This window comes from Benincasa hispida, chromosome 8 (assembly GCF_009727055.1).
Source record: "Benincasa hispida cultivar B227 chromosome 8, ASM972705v1, whole genome shotgun sequence".
Lineage (NCBI taxonomy): Eukaryota > Viridiplantae > Streptophyta > Magnoliopsida > Cucurbitales > Cucurbitaceae > Benincasa > Benincasa hispida.
The window spans coordinates 25005579-25027415 of NC_052356.1; the positions used below are offsets into that span (position 1 = coordinate 25005579).

A 21837-nucleotide genomic window follows, 5' to 3' on the forward strand; every position below is an offset into this window, starting at 1 on the left:
AGTTTAGCCTAAATGGCTCATTCCTTGCCTCCACAGGAAGTAATTTGGCTGTGGAAGGTGATTTTTTTTTTTCCTTTTCTTTTTTAAATAATGTGGAAAAAAAAGAAGAAATCACCTTTCATCACTCTGTAAAATATGCATCATAGTAATGGGTAAAAAAATGAAAAGCTTCAATTTTGAACTTCAATTTTTTGGTAATTCACATTGACTAATTCCATGTAGAAAATCAAGAATTGCTGCAGAAATCTTTGAATATTTCTTACATTAATTTTGAATAGAAAAAACAAAAGAAAAAAAAATGACCCTTTTAATTTTCTTGCTCTTAATAACTTGGAACACTCTTTCTCCAATTAAACTTAATGGGATTCTGCTTTTTCATTTAATTATTTTAAGAACCATACATCAACACATCTCATAAAAAAGAAGACTTTAATATTTTTGTACCAAATCTTGTCTTTTTTCTTACACAATACTTACATTCTTAAATACCCAGATAAAGAAAAAGAAATTATTTCACTGACCCATATGAAAAAATAGACAAAAATGGAAACTTTTTTTTTTTAAAAAAAAATTACATTAAAAAAATTGAAAAAAAATTAGGCTAGCGAGTTACCCTTCTTCAATCCATTCTATCGTCTTTGTAATTTGCGTACGCGCAAGACAACCAAGTCTTTCTTTTCTCTTTTCTTTCTCTCTCTCTCTACCTATACATATATAATTATAATTGTGTATGTACATATAATTGTTATACTTATATGCAAATATTGCGCCCATTCCAGATGCAAGTTCCTTTTCTTACACAAATATCTTCCTTCTTCTCTCTGTTTCATATATAGCCTTCATTCGTTTATTTGGTATTGCATATTTATCTAGAACAAAAACCAAAACAGTAACTGGAACAAGGAAAGAGATAGGAAAAAAGGAGGGCCTCTCGCCCTCTCTTCTTATTATGCCTTCTCTTAGATCTTAGATTCTAGAGTTCCCAACTGGGTCGTTTTCATTTGGGTAAGTTTCTTTTTTTCTCTTCATCTCTTCTGTTCTCTGTAAATCATTTGTTTTTTCAATGTTTTTGCACGAATAGTTTTGTGGGTTTTGAATCAAAACTCATTTCTTGGGAATTTTAGCCTTTTTTTTTTTATGGGGTTCATTTCCTTTTTTGTGCCTTTAGCTTTTGTGGATTCCTTGTTTGTAGATCGATCGATTTTTCCTGATCGGTGGACGTTCCGATGCTTTGAGATCGAATCTGATTGCAATCATTTTGTATCTAACAATAAGAGCATTTTCTATTTTGATGATGGTTTTTGTTTTTGTTTTTTATAACATCTGTTTAATTTAGCTCGCATTGTGGTGTTTCTTAAATTAATGTTTCTTTTACAATCGTTGCCTGAATTCTATTCCCCTTCTAATGTAAGCACGGATATCCATATTGTTTTGTATAGTTTTGTGTTTTTCTTCAGCCTGGATTGATCGACTTTGTGGCTTCTTCTTCTCAAGGGGATTGGCTTAGACTTTAAGATATGCGATTGGTGTGTGCTGTATGCATTCGTATTGTTGAATGATATTGATAGGATTAGTTGGAATGGATTTGTAGAGTGGGCATGGATCCTGGCAAGCTTTTCATTGGTGGTATTTCATGGGACACAGATGAAGATCGTCTTCGAGAGTATTTTCAGAGCTTTGGAGAAGTTGTGGAGGTGATGATCATGAGGGATCGGACCACCGGCCGTGCCCGTGGCTTTGGTTTCGTCGTCTTTGCTGACCCTGTTGTTGCAGCAAGAGTTGTATTGGAAAAACATGTAATTGATGGGAGAACTGTAAGTCTTGTGTATTCATCTTGATTCTCGTTGATTTTTCCACCTGTATTGGAAGCTTTAGATGTCTTTCATGGCATGTTCCAGTGTGTTTTCTGATTCGATTTTGCTAATGAATATGCTTGTGGAGGGATCAAGGTTTTCCTGATGTTCTTTGGTCTTCATCATGATTCAAACTTATTAGAATTCTTCTGCATTTGTATTCTAATCTCTTTTATCTTGGTAAACTCATAATTTTCCTTTCGGAGCATGAATGGGAAGATTCGGCTGTTCACATCTTATTAGGACAAGTTCTGTTTCATGTGAAATGAAGTTCATGTTTTTGTGGAAGTATGATGCTGATGTATGTGCTTGGAATGTCAATTGTTTTTTAGAACCAATAGCTTGGATAACATGCTCTTGAAAAGGTAATATGCTTGATCGCAGTAAAAGTATTTATTTGTAGAAGAAAAGGTTTAAGGCTACTTCTAGAATTAGTTTGATAATGAGCAATTTTGGAAAATCTGTTGGGATCATTTACGGGGCTTAGAAGAACACAATTAAGAGTTTTCTCCTTGGCTTTATAGTTTGAATATATAAAGATGGTGGTAGAGAGATCTGAAAGCTATGCTAATTGTCAAATGAAGCGAGTGGTTGGCCTAATTTTTGTTGTTAGAAGCTACATTTTTTGTTTAATTGTCAGCAAGCAATTAGGATGTCTTACAATTACATCTGTATCCTGTGAGCTCTGCCTGGCTATATGCTCACACACATATATATATCAAATCAACACCGTGAGAGGACCATGGTCTTTGGATAAATATGCAAATTTTCGTGTAGAAAGAAATCTATCATAATATTCCTTAGTAGTCCTCAATGTGAAACCATGATTTGTGAAAATTAGGAGGCTTGTTATCTTGTAGAGTTTGTCATGGACATTAGGTTTTATGTGTGATGGCCACCAGTTGTATTAAAAGGATACGTTATGTTGCTTTCAGACTTCTATTTGTATTGGCAATGAGAATAAATTCTATCATTTTCATGTTTTGATGTTCATTTTCTTTTTTTCAGGTTGAAGCAAAGAAGGCTGTTCCTCGAGATGATCAAAACATTTTGAGCAGGAACAATACTGGTATCCTTGGGTCACCCGGTCCTACTCGCACAAAGAAGATATTTGTTGGAGGATTGGCATCAACTGTTACAGAGAGCGACTTCAAAAAGTATTTTGATCAGTTTGGAACAATCGTAGATGTCGTGGTGATGTATGACCATAATACTCAAAGACCAAGAGGTTTTGGATTTATCACTTATGAGTCAGAGGAATCAGTGGAGAAAGTGTTATACAAAACTTTTCATGAACTCAATGGTAAAATGGTTGAGGTTAAGAGGGCTGTTCCAAAGGAATCATCACCGGTGCCAAATCGAAATCAATTAGGTGGTTACCCTTACAATTTTGGTAGAGTCGGTAGCTATTTAAATGGCTATAATCAAGGATATAATCCAACCTCAGTTGGGGGATATGGATTGAGATCTGATGGTAGATTTAGTCCTGTTACAGTCGGTCGGGGTGGACTTTCGCCAATTAGTCCTGGTTATGGAATAGGGCTAAATCTTGATACAGGGTTGAACCCGAACTATGGGACAGGTCCCAATGTTGGCTCTAACCTCAGCTATGGACGGGTAATGAGCCCCTCATATGGTGGAAATTTAAATAGGTACGGTAGCCCAAACCCCATGGTATATGGTGGTGGCAGTGGAGGTAATGGTTCTATTTTAAGCTCATCGGTTCAGAATCTGTGGGGAAATGTCGGTAACTCTGCTGGTACAAACCCCTCACACTTGAGGACTTTTCCTGGCTCTGGTGGTGTGCATACAGGAACTAATTCGTTGAACAGTATTGGAGGGCTTTGGGGTGCTTCTGCAAGTCTAGGTCATGGGGAAAATGCTGGTTCTCCATTCAATACTGCTAATCTCGACTTTGGAAGTGGAGATGCCAGCTTTACATCAGGAACAACTGTAGGTTATGCTAGAAGCATTGGAACTAATGTTTCCTCAGCATCTTTGTACTCTGCACCAAATATTTATGATGAGGTTCATGGGAATAATGATGAAGGGAACACATTTTATGGGCATTCCAGTTGGCAGTCGTTGCCAACAGAGCTTGAGGATTCTTCCTCAATTGGTTTTGGCCTTGGCAATGCAGCTTCAGATGTTATTAGTAGAAACAATGCTGGTTATACTGTTGGATATGGTGTTTCTAATAGACAATCTAATAGAGGTGAGTCTTTCTACTTTCGAGAAAATCTTGTATGTTTTCAAGTTTTTCTTTCTTACTTTTGTTACTTCTCTAGAAACTTTAGACATTCTTCAAGCTTCTATCACTTTAAGCATTATAAAAACTCAAATCAAAATTAGATTATAACAATCGTACTTGAACTAGATCTGATCTATAGGTTGTACCATTGTGTCCTTTAGTTCTAAAGATTGCATAATACATGCCTTCTTCATATTTATGCACTTTTAGGAGTTTTTCCTGGTCTTTCTTTACAATCTTCTTAGAGAAGCCGGAACATATTAACCTCGGAACCAATGTAATGTACTCACACACCTTCCAAAGTTGAGAGAGCCTATTTAGTGAAAGAAAACTTTTAATTTTAGACCAAGACTTCAGTAAAAATATGTTTTATTTCGGATAACTTTATAATTTCTTAGTTTAGTTTATGATGGATGATCTGTTTTCTTGAGGATTTCTAATGTTCTTTCCTCCAAAATATTAGACTTGTAAGCAATGCTTTCTACCACATGATAACTTTTGATTTTTCTAGCTATCTGATCATAATTTTCTAGAAATTGTTTAAAAAACAAAAGCAGAAAATCCATCCAAAAAACAGTCCTTGTTCCCTAAGCTTTTCGATGCAAGTTTGGGAATGTTGACTAGTTTCTTTCTAAGTTACACGAAAATAAGTTTACATAGTCACTTACAGAAATAAGCGAAAAAGGATCATATTTATTGCCTGCTAATTTGCAAATTATTTCTGTTTGTGTTTCGTTGCGGTACAATTAAAATTTATGATCTTCAAAAGGACATTTGAACGTGTATGAGTTACTTGCTGAATATCTGTTGTTGTTAAGGGAAGTGTCCAAATCTCACTTAAACAGACATAGGTTTAACAATATGAAAATAGGCTGATCTTTTTGTTTTGTGTTTAAATGTTTGATTCAGGAATTGCTGCTTAGGAAGAAGATGATACAACAGATTTCAAAAATTATAGTAGGTGATGCGTATTCGATATAGCAGGTGTACTGCAATTTTTCGTATAATTTCGTCATTGTGATACACTCCTATTTGATACTGTCAGAGCTAATTTGTTTTCTGTTTGACAAACTGTCCCATAAAGAAGCAGGTTCCACAGGGTTTTCTCTTGGTCAGGATTGAGCTTGAAAATATAGGTCTTTCTTCTTTCTTCTTCTACTTCTTTCTTTCTTTCTTTCTTTCTTTCTTTCTTGTAATTTGATTGATATGTATAATTGGATTGTGGGTAAGGTATATATGCAGAACTGTTGCATAATACACTACTCCGAGAAACGATGTCACACGAACGAATCAACATCTTTCTTTTCTTTTTTTTTTTTTCCTCCTTTTCTTTTCGGGTCCGTTTTTCTGGGAAAGAAGATGCTAGTACTCATCAGGTTTTCTTGTTGTTTGACCTTTTATTATTAGTCATTCTGGGTTTTTACTTCGCATCTGATTGTATGAAACTGAGGTTGATTTAGTGGTGTGATATTATCCAGCTTCCTAATTCTTCTTTGTTGTAAATTTAGCTCCTTTTTGAGCTAAAGTTTAAAAGTTCAAGAAGACTTGCAATTGAAAATGTCCTTTTCAGCACCAATCCAAAGTCGTCGTGCCATTTCTTATAAATCGTAGGTTCGAATCCTTATTTATTGTATAATGTGGTAGAAGAAAATCTCTTTCCAGATCCTTGAAAGTCATTCTTTACTGTTTGGAAAATCTCTTTCCAGATCCTTCAAAGTCATTCTTTACTGTTCTGTAATATACTTAGTTTTTTAGAATTCTCTTTTGCTGAATTACTACTACTATTAGTAAAGAAGCTCAAGAACTCAGAAGACAATGAAATTTATTTCTTAGGGGTGACATTTCAAAATATTTGTCCAATTTTGATCGTTAGATTAATATATTATAAAAATAAATAAAATAATAACAATTTAACATATGTTTAAATTTATTTTTGAAATCTTTGTCCTTATATATATATTTGAAAAATAAAACAAAGTTTTTAACTGTTTTAAAATTTCTTCATTGTTAAAATTTAGTTGGGATTAAAAAAGAATTTAATGGATATGATGAATTTTAAATCTATTAGCATAATATTTTCTAAATTTGATAAAAGAGCTAATGGAATAAATAGAGTATTAGCTGTATTTGTATATATAAATGAAAAGAAATGGATTATTATTATTATTATTATTATTATTATTACATTTTGTGCCATGACAGTTGTAAGTTTGAAACTGCCAAAGCGAGCATAGTCTAATTAGCATACAAAGTATTCTTGTGACCAAAGGATTGATGATTCAAATCTTCTATCTAGATTGTATTTAAAAAAATTGTCCATTGTATTAAAAAATTGTAAGATTGAAATTTTGGAGAAAATAATTAGTAACATATAATATTGAACGAAAATTATAGAGCCGGTTGAAAATAGAGAAAGAAATTGCATGTGGACATCAATTTTCAAAGTTTCCAAATATAGCAAAAAAAAAAAAACAAAAAACAAGGTATGCGAGAGGTAATTTCAAAGTGTGATGGTGGTGGAAGTATAACCAACCACACATGTGTCACCATCGTTGTCTGTCCGGTCGGACAGACGGGTTCGACTTCAGGTTCGGGTAATCGCACTTGTGCAAAAAAAAAACTTTTTATTACTTATCTATTTAATTTTCTTAACCTAAAAGTTAACCATTCTTCTCGTTTGTGACCGTTTTTTCCCGTTGACACCAATCTGACCAATTATTTTTTCTGCACTCTCATCTACCTATTTTTTGGTTCTATTCCATTATGTGCATTGTTTTCCTTTTGATTCCAATCTATCTTCTGGCGAGTACATGCTTGAATTTGGATGTTGGGTTAAACTTGGGGAGCAACTGGCACAGGGATTAACATAGAAAATTTCACAAAATGACCCAAAACCCAAAAACTTTTCTACCAATGACATCATTCTAAAAACTTTTCTATCACTTACCTTTTGCTCATGCAAAAATCTAAAATTACCCCAAGTTTTTAAAAAGCCTTCAGATTGCACCACATTTCTTCTTCCTTCAACGATTTCTTCAGCCCTTCATTCAATGCGCATTCAATACACCACCAACATTCCACCAAAATATTTATTCTCAACTAATATTCTTCCAATAGCATTGAAGAGAATGGAATGTCACTCTCATTATTCACTTTCTGTCGTCGAACTTCCCACGAAATCCTCTTATTGTTCTCTCGTAGCTTTCTCTTAGAGTTTCATCCCAACATCTTCGTTGATCGCTTTCATCATCAGATTCAGTCCACATTTCTTCTTCCTTCAACGTTTCTTCCACCCTTCATTCAATGTACGATTTCTTGTCCCAGATCGCTTTCATAATAAGTGTCGTTTAGCATTAAATTACAATACAATCGTTTATACATTACTATGTGATCGTTTATACATTACTATGCAATCGTTTACTATGCGATCGTGTATAAATTACTAGACGATCGTTCATAAATTACAATATGATCGTATAGTAAATTATAAACGACTGTGTAGTAATTTATACACAATTGTATAGTAAATTATAAAGAATCGTGTAGAAATTTATACATGATCGTGTAGTAAATTATAACCAATCGTATAGTAATATATACACAATCGTTTATTACAATATAAGTGTCTTTTAGCATTAAATTACAATACGATCGTTTATACATTACTATGCAATCGTTTACTACACGATTGTATAGTAAATAATAAACGATCGTATAGTAATTTATACACGATCGCATAGTAATGTATAAATGATCGCATGGTAATTTATACAAGATCGCATGGAAATGTATAAATGATTGCATAGTAATCTATACACGATCACATAGTAATGTATAAACGACCGCATAGTAATTTATACACGATTGCATGGTAACGTATAAACTATTGCATAATAATTTATACACGATCACATAGTAATGTATAAACGATCGTTCACTTATCAATGATTTCTTTATCCCATTGTAGATCAATGATGCTAGTTCGCATCTTTGTATGATTTGGTGGAGATTGGGATGAGTCTGGAAGAAATTATGTTGGTGGTCATATGAAAGGTCTAAAAGTCAAAAATGATATAACAGTCAGTGAATTAGTGATTATGATGCATCAACGACTGAATATCGATCCGAATATGTTTGATATACACATCAAATATTGCTACAATCTTTTTGTCTCGGCTCCCCCAATTGACATAGTCGACGATGAAGATCTTAGCTTCTTTTTAGAAGACAGTGATGCATCCCGGATGTTGTTATTTGTATCAGTTACACCTTGTGAACGTCATGGAGTACACACAGACAATATTGAGCCAATTCATACCATGTCTTCACTTGATAAACATATTGAGCCACGTAACTTGGGGGATGACCAAAGTGAAGCTTGGTTTGGTCAGAATAGTGAACCCATATGTACTTCACAATTCGATACTAAACATGGATATGGACAATCTTCAGGACTACAAACTTCTCCAACACCTAACATCCATGTTCCAACCCCATTTTCTCCCGTTCCACCAATTGTGATGCCTTCGATTCTAATGCATTTCACCGTCCCAATTGAACTATTTGTTGATATACCCAAACCATAAGAGGGCCCATTGTATGATGACCTCATCACAATACCTCATGATTTTATGAATGACGAGGATATAAAGGTCGGTCAAATTTTCTTTCGAAATATGAATTTTCAGTTAAATTATCGATGCTTGCAATAAGAAAGAACTTTGATTACTGTGTAAAAAATTCAACAAAGAGTTTGCTAACTATCCAGTGTTCGGTGGAGGAATGCAAGTGGAGGATCCGTACAAAAAAAAAATTGAAAGAAAGTGATTCCTTCAAAGTAACGAAATATCCCAGTGAACATACATGTTCTCTTGAAATGAGAACTGGTAATCATCGACAAGCAAAAAGTTGGGTTATTGGACACTTAATCAAGTCCAAATACGAACAAGTTGGTCGAACCTACTGCCCAACGGATATTATTGAGGATGTCCGACGAGATTATGGAGTGAACATAAGTTACGGATGGACATATCGCGAGTATAGATTGGTGTATGCACGAGGGTCGCCAGAAGAATCATATGCTATTGTTAGGGCAAGTGGCAAAGCATTTAAGCTTGCAAATCCAGGTACCATATTTAAGGTTGAAGTAGAGGATGGACAATACTTTAAGTACGTCTTCATGGCACTTGGTTCGTGTATCAGGGGTTTTCTAAACTGCATCCGCCCAGTAATCGCTGTTGATGGGACCCATTTGCATGAGAAATACAAAGGTATATTGTTAATAGCAACGTGTATCGATGGAAATAACAACATATATCCTATTACCTTCAATATTGTAGAGGGTGAGAACGATGCATCATAGACTTGGTTCATGATTCATTTAAAGGCTTCGATAGGAGACATTCCCAATTTAATGATTATATCAGATCGTCACATCTTAATTGTAGAGGTTGTTGCAAGTATATTCCTTGATGCATTTCATGCCCTGTGTATATACCATATTCGGAACAATTTGGTGGACAAATTTAAGAATAAGAACATAATCTCACACTTCTACCTAGCGGCGAAAGCTTATAGAATGTCTGACTTTCAGATGTATTGGGCTAAGCTCCATCAATATCCTGGTGTGACGGCCTATCTTGTGGAGGTTGGATTACAATGGTGGGCAAGGGTTTATCAAGTCCATTGTAGGTATGACAAGATAACGACAATTATAGTGGAATGTCTCAATGGAGTGTTGAAAGATGTCCGAGAACTACCAATCACAAAGCTATTAGAGCATATTTGTGGGTGACTACAAGGTTAGTTCTATATCCAACGTACACATGCAATGTCATGCACAAACATTGCAATTGATTACGCAATGAGTATTCTTAAGGAATCATAATTGATGTCTAGAACATATCGTGTTTCTCCGGTGGATATGCTTATAATTAATATGGATGATGGATATTTGGAGGGGTTGGTTAATCTTTGTTCGGACATGTACATGTATGGAGTTTAATTTCCTCGAGATCCCGTGCTCCCATGCAATATTTGCAGCAACCCTAAGAAACATTAATATTCAAATATTATGTGCAAAATGGTTTACAGTTGAGTGTGTGCTTGTTGCTTATGCCGAACCAATCTTCCCAGTCAGACATAGTCAAGAATGGGTTCGAAGACCATATGTTGGAGATGTTGGAGATTTTGAATCAATTCTACCACCACAAAAAGTAGCAAGTGTAGGTCGACGTCAAACCATCAGGATACCTTCAATTGGAGAGGAGCCACGACAAATACACAAGTGTACACGATGTGGTCAGAGAGGACATAACAAGAAAATGTGCAGACAAACATTGATAACAACTGGCATTGGCCCATCTAAACTAAACAATATGTAATTTTTTTGTTTTTTCTATACAACACCAATTATACTGTACAATATGTAATTTTAGCACAAATTTATCTGAACGATCGCTTAGTTATTTATTTGCTTAGTCAAATGTACAACACCAATTGTATTCTACAAATTTAGCACAAATTTATCTAAATGATCGCATAACAAAACCTAAATGATCATATAACAAAAACTAAACGATCATATAATAGATATCTAAATGATCGTATAACAGATATCTAAACGATCACATAACATATATCTAAATGATCATATAATAGATATCTAAACGATCACATAACAGATATCTAAACGTTCGCATAACAAAAACTAAACGATCGCATAAACATATATTAAAACGATCGCGTAACAGTTAGCCAAACGATCATATAACAAAACCTAAACGATCGTATAACAAAAATTAAACGATCACATACAGATATCTAAACGATCACATAATAAAATTCTAAACGATCGTCTAACAAAAACTAAACGATCGTGTAATAGTTAGCCAAACTAAATATCTAAACGATCGTGTAAGTTAGCTAAATAATCGCATAACAAATGTATAAACCATCGCGTAGCAGTTAGCTAAACGATCGCTTAGTATTCTGTATAAGATCGCTTAGTAATCTCTATCTAAACGTCGCTTAGTATTCGCTCAACTATTAGGAAATGAACGTAAGGTCATTTTGGGTTTCGCGTCATTTTGTAAAATTTTTCGATTGACACCAAGGTCGTGTCGTAGTTACTTTCAGAGCAATGACCTCTATGACGCAACAACTCTTTTAACTTTTTACATTCCGAAAGAAATTAATCAAATTTCTTAGAAATTTGGATCTAAACGGCGAATTGGGAAAATGGATCTAAACGAGGTGAACGGCAATGAGTTGGAGATCTAGGCCGGAATTGAGATTTTGTAATCATATCTAAACGACGGTTAGCGGCGGATTTTGTAGTGCGGAAGATCGAACAGGAAGAGAGAGAGATTTAGCAGATTTGGTCCTAGCATAGTAGATCTGTACTAGCGGAGGAAGACGAGCATGGACCAGTAGCAGATCTAGTCTATAGAAGTAGTGGAAAACGACAGCAGATTATCATAGGTGGGTTTGACGGCGAATATGAGATCTGGAACGACTGGATGTTGTCGGCGCTGGGGAATCCGAGTGCGAATATTAGAGCGGGGGATCTCAAAATGTCGTCGGTGCTGGAGCTCGCCTCATCACGGATGACCGAGAATGAGGAGGAGGAGGAGGAATCGAGATTTCGACAAACAATGATTATTCTTCCTCCTGAAACGTTTCTCTTTGCAGCGGTTTCTTTGAAGAATGAACACTTATCTTACTCAAATACATTATATCACAAAGATGCTGATAAAGAATTGAAGCTCAGAGACCAAATTGAAAGGTTAGTTTGGAATCATTGTTATTTGTTACTGATGAATGAATGGTTTATTAGGGAGAAACTCTAAGAGAGATCATATTTTGATCCTTTATTTTTAGATTGGTCAAGGATGATCTAAAATTGAGAAAGATTTTCATTTCAAAATTAAGTCAAACTTATTTTAAACAAGAAAAAGGGAGATTATATTCTGATTCTATTTTTGGAAGAATTTTTTTAGAAACATTATATTTTGATTTTCTAATGAGATTACTAAGAAATGATCTCAATTAGGAAAGATTATATTCTTATTCCAAATTGAAACGAAAAGTTAAGAAACGGTGGAAAGTAGATATTAAACAGAATAAGGTAAAGTAAAAATTTGGTAGCCCGGTTCTTCTAGACACTAAAAAATGTGACTTCCAAATGGAGTAATACGTTGGGGGCCGTTTGGATTGAAATTAAGGATGTCTCGGAATTATATGTCTGGAAATAAAATTAAGTATGACTATGTTTGGTTGTGCATGGAAAACAATGTGTGGGAATAGTATGTGGGAATTAAAAAAAAAATTGAGATTGTGAAAACAAGTCCAAACGATCGTTTACAAAATACTATACGATTGGTTAAATTATCTATCGTTGAGCTCGCTACACGATCGTTGAGCAACAAAATGCTATAAAATCACCTATCCAATACTATAAGATCACCTACCAAATGCTATATGATCGCTTACCAAATGCTACACGATCGCTAAGTTCGGCCACACGATCGCTTAGCTCTGCTACACGATCACTGAGTAACAAAATGCTATACGATCGCCTACCTAATACTATACGATCGCTTACCAAATGCTACACAATCGCTGAGCTTGGCTATACAATCGCTTAGCTCTGCTACACTATCGTTGAGTAACAAAATGCTATACGATCGCCTACCAAATGTTATACGTTCGCTTACCAAATGCTACATGATTGCTGAGTAACAAAATGCTATACGATTTCACGGCTGGAAGGAAGGAAAATCGTGGTAGGAAACGGAAGAAGAAATAAAAACCCACACTTCTCAATGGGTATGCAATTCCTTTATGGGTAAAAGATGCCTAGGAATTGCCTTTTCCAAGATAAATAAACAAATCCCACAAACCAAACATGGGCTTTATAAACCCATTCTCATTCCCACCCTCTTTTCCCTCCAACCGAACGGCCCCTTATAGATCTTCTACTCTCTCTATTTTCAATATTGTCTTCAGTTTGGCTTGCAATCTATATAATGGGTATGCATCATTTATATTTCAAACCTTAACTTTTAAAAGCTTAGAACTAGAATGTGATAGCAATTTCATTCATCCTCATGCCATGAATAGATTTTATTCTAAAATTATTTTGGAATGATTTGTTGATTAAGTCATCCAATTGAAGGCATGATTTGAGGGATTTGGAAAGAAAACTTAGCATGTTAAATTTTCACTTTGAAATGAGTAAATTAGTGGACTAGTTTATGCTGATTATCATATGTGCTAGGTGATAGTGAGTCAAATTACTGTCAATTTAGATTATGATAGCAGTGAGATTTTCTTGATTTGATTCAAATCTTGATCCAAATCCAAATACAATTTTCAAATTTGTTGAAGATATATTTGGTTAGCAATTTGTTCACCAATATAATTTTTAAGCTTTCTCTAGCTTATTTTGAATGAACTTCAATATAGGTTGGTTTTCCTATATTTTTAAGTTCCATGGTATTTCAAATTTTTATATATGATATGAGAATTAGCAATTTTATCTGACTAGTATATATGAGCATAATATTCAATATATATAATGAGTATTACTTTTCATATCCTAAATGGAATGTTACTGTGATCTACTTAAGTAAGTCTAATTATCGTGTTAGCGTAAATGAAAGAAATGTTCCATGTGTGTTATATTTGATAAAATTTATGCATGATTTATGTATAAATTGTCATGTTTGGGCATTAATTTCCATGAAGATGAAAAGTATTATAATTACTTTTAATTTAGTTTGGTTCTATAATATTATTTGTTGGTAGTATGGAAAATAAGCAAATTCATTATTTAGGAAGCTTGTAGAATTTGATGGTAATTTGAGGTATTATCTAAGCTATAAAATATGTGATATTTTATAAGGCATGAGGACTTATGCCAAAAGTAGATACAATAACATACTATTGTAAAGATATTTAGAGAGTTGTTGTCTCTAATAAGTGGTATCAGAGTTGTCCCTAGTTTAGCCATATTGATATAATCCTTAGGTATCGAATAAAGATGTAGTGGAACCTTGTAAGTAGTCAGATTGTGATCCCAGATTGTGATCCATGGCTAAACTCCATCAAATAGACGATATGCTCTGGTGAAAAGAAGTTCGCCTACATAAGAGTTAGATGGATGGATGAATACTTTAGGGAGGCTTAGTTGGTTCTTTGTTCGAGGGGAGGAATGTTGAGAATATGACCAAAGCCTCATATTGGTTAGATAAGGAGATAGAGATGGCTATATACGTGTACTATTTTCTTATTAAGCCTATCTAGGATCTTGAAATTTATCTTTATGTATTTAGTAAAATTTCTTAAAGGAAATAAACCGATAAATATCCTTTAATACATGTGTTTACTCAAATATATTTGAGATGATTGTGTGATTATCTGTTTGTATGTTGATAACATGCTGATCTTTGATATAAACATAGACATAAGTAATGATACTAAGTTATTTAGGTCCTTACAATTTGAAATGAAAGATTTAGGTGAGGCTAATGTGATGCTCAGTGTTACTGAAAATGGATTTTCTTTATGTCGATCACACATTGAAAACTGTTAAAGAGATTTGATAGCTTGATGACGCTCTTGTAAGAACACCTTATGATACTAGTATGAGTTTTAAGAAAAATAAGGATTCGAGATTTATGTGCATGGCCTTAATCAGCACATTTTATATTGCGGGATCAAGGAAAAATATTTGGAGTAAAACGTGTTGTGGGTCTCAATTAATGTTATTGAAAGTTCAAAAGGTAACCCACTTTCTCTAATGAAGTTGTGCCCCGCTTCACTATACATCAATTCAAATCGTTAGATATTGGTGTTTAAGTTTGATATCCTATCTTTGCTCAAACATTTTCTTCAAATAGTTAGTTTTATTTTGATTTTGCTATAACAGTCTTTTGTAGGGGATTGTTGGAAATGACTCTTAGGCTGAAGCCCATAGCAAAAGCAAAAAGAATCTCACATTGGAGAATTAAGCATTATCTTAAAGGTATAAATATCAAGGCATGCTAGAGGTAACTCCAAAGTGTGGTGGTGGTGGAAGTATAACCCTTTCACCACATGCGTGTGCCACAATTTTCGTCCATCCGAACCGACACAACAATTGACACCGAGGTCGCGCAAAAATTGCTTTTAGGACAGTGATTTCTCCACGGCCCAACAACTCTTTTGACATCTATTTTTACATATTTTTTTTAAATATACTTGAAAATAATATGGAAGTACCTACTGCATGTTAAATGATATTATGAACTATGTTGCAACAATTCACAAAACATTCAACGAACAAAAAAATACCAAACAAAAATGACATCAAAGATTGTTAACCCAATTCGGTGAATAACACCTACGTCTGGGATGTAGTATGCCCAGGAAAAATAACTTCACTAATATCGATGATAAGTAATTACAACATAATACTTATTTGTAATGAATACACAATTACAGTAACCTTTGTGGAGTTTAACCACCCAACCATTCACCTAGGTTCCTCCTAGATGTGAGACTTATTGATAAAAGGAATTACCTCAATCACGTATGAGAAGCCTCTTTATTCTAGGTGAACCTCCACAATGATAATAAAAATAATCCCCAATAAAAAAAATGATAACAATCCCAAGAAATCTAAACATATTTGGCTTGGAGAATTGATCGATGATCAAGAAGAAAGGAAAACTTGTTCCTAACTTCAAGATTTCGAACTCTCCACAATCTAATTGATCAAACTAGATTGAAAATTCTAATACATGCATTCTAAACACAAGAATACAAAGAAAAAGCATAAAGCTTGAGAGAATAAACTCTAATGAAATTTCATTCAAATTCAAAGTCTTGTTCTAAATGTAGAGATTACAACCCTATTTAAACTAATTGAATAGACACCATGAAAGGGTGCAACCTTTCACCTATATTGGCTACATTCATCTAATACCCTTTCAACTACTCTAATAAATGTAAATTCATAACATTATAAATTCATGAGATGTTAATAATGTAAATGAATCTGAATTTTTAGATTCATTATGGCTTTTGGTGGCTTTGATTCTTGAAGGGTTGCAACTCTTCAAATTTGGAAGCTTAACTTGGAAGCAAATCTTTTAATACTCTAGCTCCTAATCATTGCCAATTATTTGCTTATCATTCTCCCCTTCTTCAAGAAGATTCGTCCTCGAATCTTAGATGACCTTGTAACGCAACTTTGTAATCATCGTCTCAAACTTTGGAAAGAAGTTTGAAAGGCTCGTCTTCTCCAAAATCAAATGTGAAATTTCTTTGAAGAGCACTCCTCTCCATTCGTCGTTGATTGAATCTTTCAAACTTGATGCTCCACTTTGCTTTTGATGAATCATAAAAACACAGCGAAAATAAGAAGAAATAATATTAGTTAGAACAATAATCTCACTCTCATGATTTTTTTCACTCAATTTTTTTTTTTTCATTTTCCCTCTTAATCACACTATCTTCTTTTGTTTTTGTCACCCATATCTCACTTTTGTTCATTTTCTTTGTCTCGAAATTGTCTTCACTTTGCTTTACGGAGTTTGTCATGACCTTACATACTTCAAGTATCTCATCACTCTCTATAACTACTTTACCTTTTGATTCCTCTCTCAAACTTTGATGATCATAATCATTCATCTCAGCACATAATTCAAATATCTCCTTGTTCACCTCAGCAACCTCACCATAGGTGTCTTCCTCGTCGACTTGAGATTGATCTCCATCATTGTGAATTGGTTGCTCATCTTCAAATATTGGAAAATATTCTTGACTTGGAATAGGTTGGTTGACTCGATTCTTCCTTACTTGTTCTTGCAACCTCAACTCTTGATTCAATTGAGATATGTAATCCATTGAATTATGTAATTCAGCCAAACTTTCTCGAATGTTCTTCCAAAAACTATCATCACTATAGTTCATCCCCCAATGATGTCTTCTTTTTTGAAACATAGGGTAAGATTTTCTAATATCTCAAACTTTCAGCAAGTATTCTTATCAAAATCATGCAAGAAATTCCAATATAGCCTAAAATGCGAAAAGTCACAAAATCTCGAAGTTTTTTTTTTAAAAAAAAATTATGGAAATATGCAAAGACAATTTCTTTTTCTAATTTTTCCAGCAAGTATATTGAAATATGAAGGAAATAAAATAATATTAAAGGTCACAAGAAAAAAATAAAACACTTTTTTCTTTTTTTTTCACAAACTTTTTTTTGGCAAGCTTAGTGTATGAAGTAAGAAAAATAAATGAGAAGATGAAGAGACACAAGAAAAAATGGAAATGAATGAAATGATTTAAAGAAAGAAAGAAGATAGCATGGAAAGGAAAATAAGAAAAGGTATAATCTGTTTAGAACGAAAGCTCTGATACCAAATGATAAAAAGAACTACCTCAATCACGTATGAGAACCCCCTTTATTCTAGGTGAACCACCACAACGATAATAAAAATAACCCCCAATAAACAAAATGATAACAACCCCAAGAAAGCTAAACAGATTTCGCTTGGAAGATTGATCGATGATCAAGAAGAAAGGAGAACTTGTTCCTAACTTCAAGATTTCGAACTCTCCACAAGCTAATTGATCAAACTAGATTGAAAGTTCTAATACATGCATTCTAAACATAAGAATACAAAGAAAAAGCATAAAGCTTGAGAGAATAAACTCTAATGAAATTTCATTCAAATTCAAAGGCTTGTTCTAAATGTGGATATTACAACCCTATTTAAACTAATTGAATAGACACCTTGAAAGGGTGCAACCTTTAACCTATTTTAGCTACATTCATCTAATACCCTTTCAACTACTCTAATAAATGTAAATTCAGATTCATTATAACTTTTGGATGATCAAATGACTCTTGGATCTTCAAGGGTTGCAACTCTTCATGATTGGCTAGAAATTTAGCTTGGAAGCAAACATTTAATTCCTCTTGAAGTCATTCAGCATTAGCTCCATTAGTTCTTGTGGCATAATGATTGCCTCATGATTAGGTTGACTTGAAAGTTCTTACAATGATTTTCACCATGAGTTTCAATTGAGTTGGTTTGAGATTGTTGAGCTTCACTTTCATCTCGTAGAACCTCAGTATTTCCTACATTGGCCAGCTCCTTATGATTGCCACTTATTTGCTTATCACTTCCTCTCTTAGATACTTAAGATCCCCCTTAGCAATGATATTAGCGAAGAATATCTTAGGCTCCCCCTAAGACTGAGACTCCTTCTCAGCTAGACTTAAGCTCCCCTTAAGTCGTGAAATTCCCTTTCACTTGCACTTTATCTTTCCCTATCAAGCAAAGACCACTTTATTCATTCAACTTAGGCTCCCCTAAGCTCGAGAATCCCTTCTCAAGAAGCATACTCATGAAGCACACAAATGGCTTAGAGTATGTCTCTAGCCTCATAGAAACACAATCTTCAATTGCCTTCAAAGAATGACAAAGAACACAATTCTCTAGACAAATAGCACATCAAATCTTTTGTCAGAACAACCAACCCTCAATCAAAGATTAAGTGTCTTTATATACTCATAGCGGATACATAGAAAAGCAACTTTAACTTCCAAAAATACTCGCACATGGAGAAGGAAAAGATCTACACCAATACTTCAAACATGATTTTCCACATAAGGAAAGTATTTTGCATAAACAACATTTCCAAATAACAATCCTCAACTAGATAGGCCAAATGTAGAAACAACTCAAATAACATTAGTCTACCTTAAATAAATATTGTCAACACACAAAATGCAACAAACTCGACCTTCGACAATCTTTTTTAAGCAATGACAAATATAGCAACATTCACAAAATAGAAGAGAGAATCAATCAACACATCAACCAAACTATCAAGTACAAAACATAAACATAAATCAATTAGCAAAATAACCACCAACCCAACAACTTACTCCCCCTTTTGACATGCTTTAAAAAACGAAAACAGAAGAGACCACCAAACAAAGAACATCATTCATCAACAACAACATCAATTTCCTGTGCGCCACAACTAGTTCCCTGGTTATGATCAACAGAAGACCATAAAGTGTTGGATCGATATGGCAATCCTAGAGGGGTGAATAGGGTTTAATTAAACTTTTTTTTTTCTAAATTAACCCAATTAAACTAATTAATACACTTTTTATAAATAATAAGAAAAATTCAATTTATGCAACAAATAATAAAATGACAAAAATGTAATAATTTAATTCTATCAAATTTTAACAAATAAATAAGAAAAACTAAAACATACAATAAATTGCTTAAATTAATTGCAAAAATAAAAAGGAAAGAGTTAGAGATGAAGACACCGTAATTTATAGTGGTTCGGTCAAACTCGACCTACTCCACTCCCCAAACGCCTCTTGGAAATTTGAATAAAATCTTTGCCGTCTTCCACAAATTAGAGCCCCACCACCGCTCCTTTTATGGGTTCAAGACAAACCCGATCCTTAACGATTTAGGATCAAACCGTTACAAATGTTGGAATTTTTGAAGAACACAATACAACTCTCACTAGAGTGGATTTACAAGTTTAAGCACTCAACAAATTTATCCTTACAATACAATAACACTCTCTCAAGAATAAGATGAAGAAAAAAAAAGGGAACTTAGAGAGAGCAATAATGGAACTTTTGAGTTTTGGAGGATTATGAAATGTAAAATTTGTTGGTTTAAAATTTGGAGAGGAAGATGGTTTATATAGAGATGGAAAAATTTTTTAGAAACCACAATTAATTTAGACCATTGGATTTTGGAAATGAAAATCAATTGGAGATTTTAAACTAAATAGTAGTTAGATACAACAAAAATATAAAATTAAATTTCTTTTTTTTGAAATTCATTTTCTTTTTAAATTAATCCAAAAATAAAAAAAAACATACCATGTGTCAAAACTTGCCGTTACACAAACATAAAATAATATTAAATTCATTTTCCTTTTAATTCATTTTCTTTTTAAATTCATCTCTTTAAAGTCAATCCAAAAATAAAAAAACATATCATACGTTAAAAAAATTAGCTGTTAGACACAAAATAAAATAATATTAAACTTTTCCTTTTAATTCATTTTCTTTTTAAATTCATTCTCTTTAAAGTCAATCCAAAAAAAAAAAACATACCATGTGTAAAAATAGCCGTTAGACACTAAACATAAAAATAATATAACTTATTTCCTTTTAATTCATTTTCTTTTTAAATTTTAAATCATCCAAAATCAAAAGTCCATCATATGTTAATCTCTTAATGATCCACCATTCAACAAATATCTGCCACATGTCTACATGCAAATGGTCTGGTTATGTCACATCATCCACCACAGTATTTTCTCTATAGATTTGTTTCGGTCATATCGTCTTCGTTTTAGCTCCGATTTGAGTGATTCAAGAGGTGTTAGAATCGTTGTTCCGAGCTCTACGCTATGAACATATTAAAACACTTAAGATTTTAGTAATTAAAAATTGAGTTTGTTATCATCAAAACATTGATTAATTAATTAATTAAATTAATTAATTTGAGATTAAGAGTCAAAAAGCCAACAATCTCCCCCTTTTTGATGATGACAAACCATTCAAGAAAATAGCTTGAAATACATGTAAACCATATGTAGCACATAATAAAATTCAACATATCACCATAAGATCATTCTTGAAATTCCTCAAAAAAATAAATTCTCTCCCCTAATTAATATAATCAAAATCATAACAAATTTATAGCATATTTTTCTTAAACTTCTCCCCCTTTGGAATCATCAAAAAGAATAATTAAGAAAAATTTAGAACTACTAAATGTTTCCCTTAAAAACATGAACATAAATTTAGCACAACTCCCCTAAGAATATTAACACATGCTTTCCATATTTCATCCTATCAAAATGCTTCTAAAAGATTTAACAAGTAAAATTATAAAATCAAGAGGCATCACAACGAATAATACCGAGCTCAAGCCTATTTTTGCAAAAGTTTTCTTCATTCAAAGGCTTGGTAAAAATATCGCTAATTGATTATTAGAGCCTACAAATTCAAGAGTAATATTATCATTTTACACATGCTCTCTAATAAAGTCAGCCTAATATCAATATGCTTAGTCCTAGAATGATGTATAGGATTTTTAGTCAAATTAATAGCACTAGTATTATCACAAAATATAGGCACATTATCAAACTTTAATCCAAATCACAAAGAGTTTGTTTCATCCAAAGAAGTTGAGCACAACAACTAGCAACTGCAATATATTCCGCTTCGATAATGGATAAGGCAATCGAATTTTGCTTTTTACTCTAACCAAGACAAGAAACTAAGGAACTACCAAGAAATTACAAGTCCCACTAGTACTTCTTACGGTCAAGTAAACTACAAATCCGCATCGAAATATCCTACAAATTAAATTCAACATTTCTAGGATACCATAAGCCTAAATCAATAGTACCAAGCAAATATTTTAAAATTCTTTTAACAGAATGTAAATGTGATTCCTTAGAACAAGATTGAAATCTAGCACAAAGACATACACAAACATAATGTCGGGTCTACTAGCGGTTAAATAAAGTAAAGATTCAATCATACCTCTATAAGTTTTTATATCCACACAAACTTAACCTTTTTGCATCCCTTTGTCAAGCTTAGTGGATGTGCTCATAAGAGCAAGGTTCTTTTATGCAAATTACTTATTCTGTTGGAATTTGACAACCTTATTTGAG

At 33.3% G+C, this 21837-nt stretch overlaps 2 protein-coding genes across 5 annotated transcripts; both read left to right on the forward strand.

Moving 5' to 3' along the window:
- The first annotated feature begins 664 nt into the window (after window positions 1-664).
- On the forward strand, window positions 665-5592 carry LOC120083165 (heterogeneous nuclear ribonucleoprotein 1). 4 transcript variants are annotated; one of them, XM_039038772.1, is made up of 4 exons: window positions 665-1005; window positions 1592-1814; window positions 2862-4068; window positions 5014-5592. In XM_039038772.1, the coding sequence occupies exons 2-4, from the start codon at window positions 1599-1601 to the stop codon at window positions 5025-5027; spliced, it is 1437 nt and encodes a 478-aa protein (XP_038894700.1). In that variant the 5' UTR covers window positions 665-1005; window positions 1592-1598; the 3' UTR covers window positions 5028-5592. The 4 variants fall into 4 exon arrangements, 2 of the variants coding, with proteins under 2 accessions (XP_038894700.1, XP_038894701.1); XR_005483376.1 differs by lacking the exon at window positions 665-1005 and having other exon boundaries at window positions 1599-1814; window positions 5014-5088; window positions 5189-5592; XR_005483375.1 differs by lacking the exon at window positions 665-1005 and having other exon boundaries at window positions 1599-1814; window positions 5014-5088; window positions 5195-5592.
- A 3388-nt stretch (window positions 5593-8980) lies between these two features.
- LOC120083989 lies at window positions 8981-9898 on the forward strand. The gene is made up of 2 exons (XM_039039892.1): window positions 8981-9374; window positions 9501-9898. Exons 1-2 carry the CDS (start codon window positions 8981-8983, stop codon window positions 9896-9898), a joined length of 792 nt encoding a protein of 263 aa, XP_038895820.1.
- Window positions 9899-21837: the final 11939 nt, after the last annotated feature.

Excerpts from the sequence above, each read along its gene's own strand:
- LOC120083165 (XM_039038772.1), top strand. The coding sequence starts at position 1,599 with ATGGATCCTGGCAAGCTTTTCATTGGTGGTATTTCATGGGACACAGAT. Across the intron at positions 1,815-2,861 it reads ATGTAATTGATGGGAGAACT|GTTGAAGCAAAGAAGGCTGT; the intron begins GTAAGTCTTGTG and ends TCTTTTTTTCAG.
- LOC120083989 (XM_039039892.1), top strand. The coding sequence starts at position 8,981 with ATGAGAACTGGTAATCATCGACAAGCAAAAAGTTGGGTTATTGGACAC. Across the intron at positions 9,375-9,500 it reads TTTGCATGAGAAATACAAAG|GAGACATTCCCAATTTAATG; the intron begins GTATATTGTTAA and ends AGGCTTCGATAG.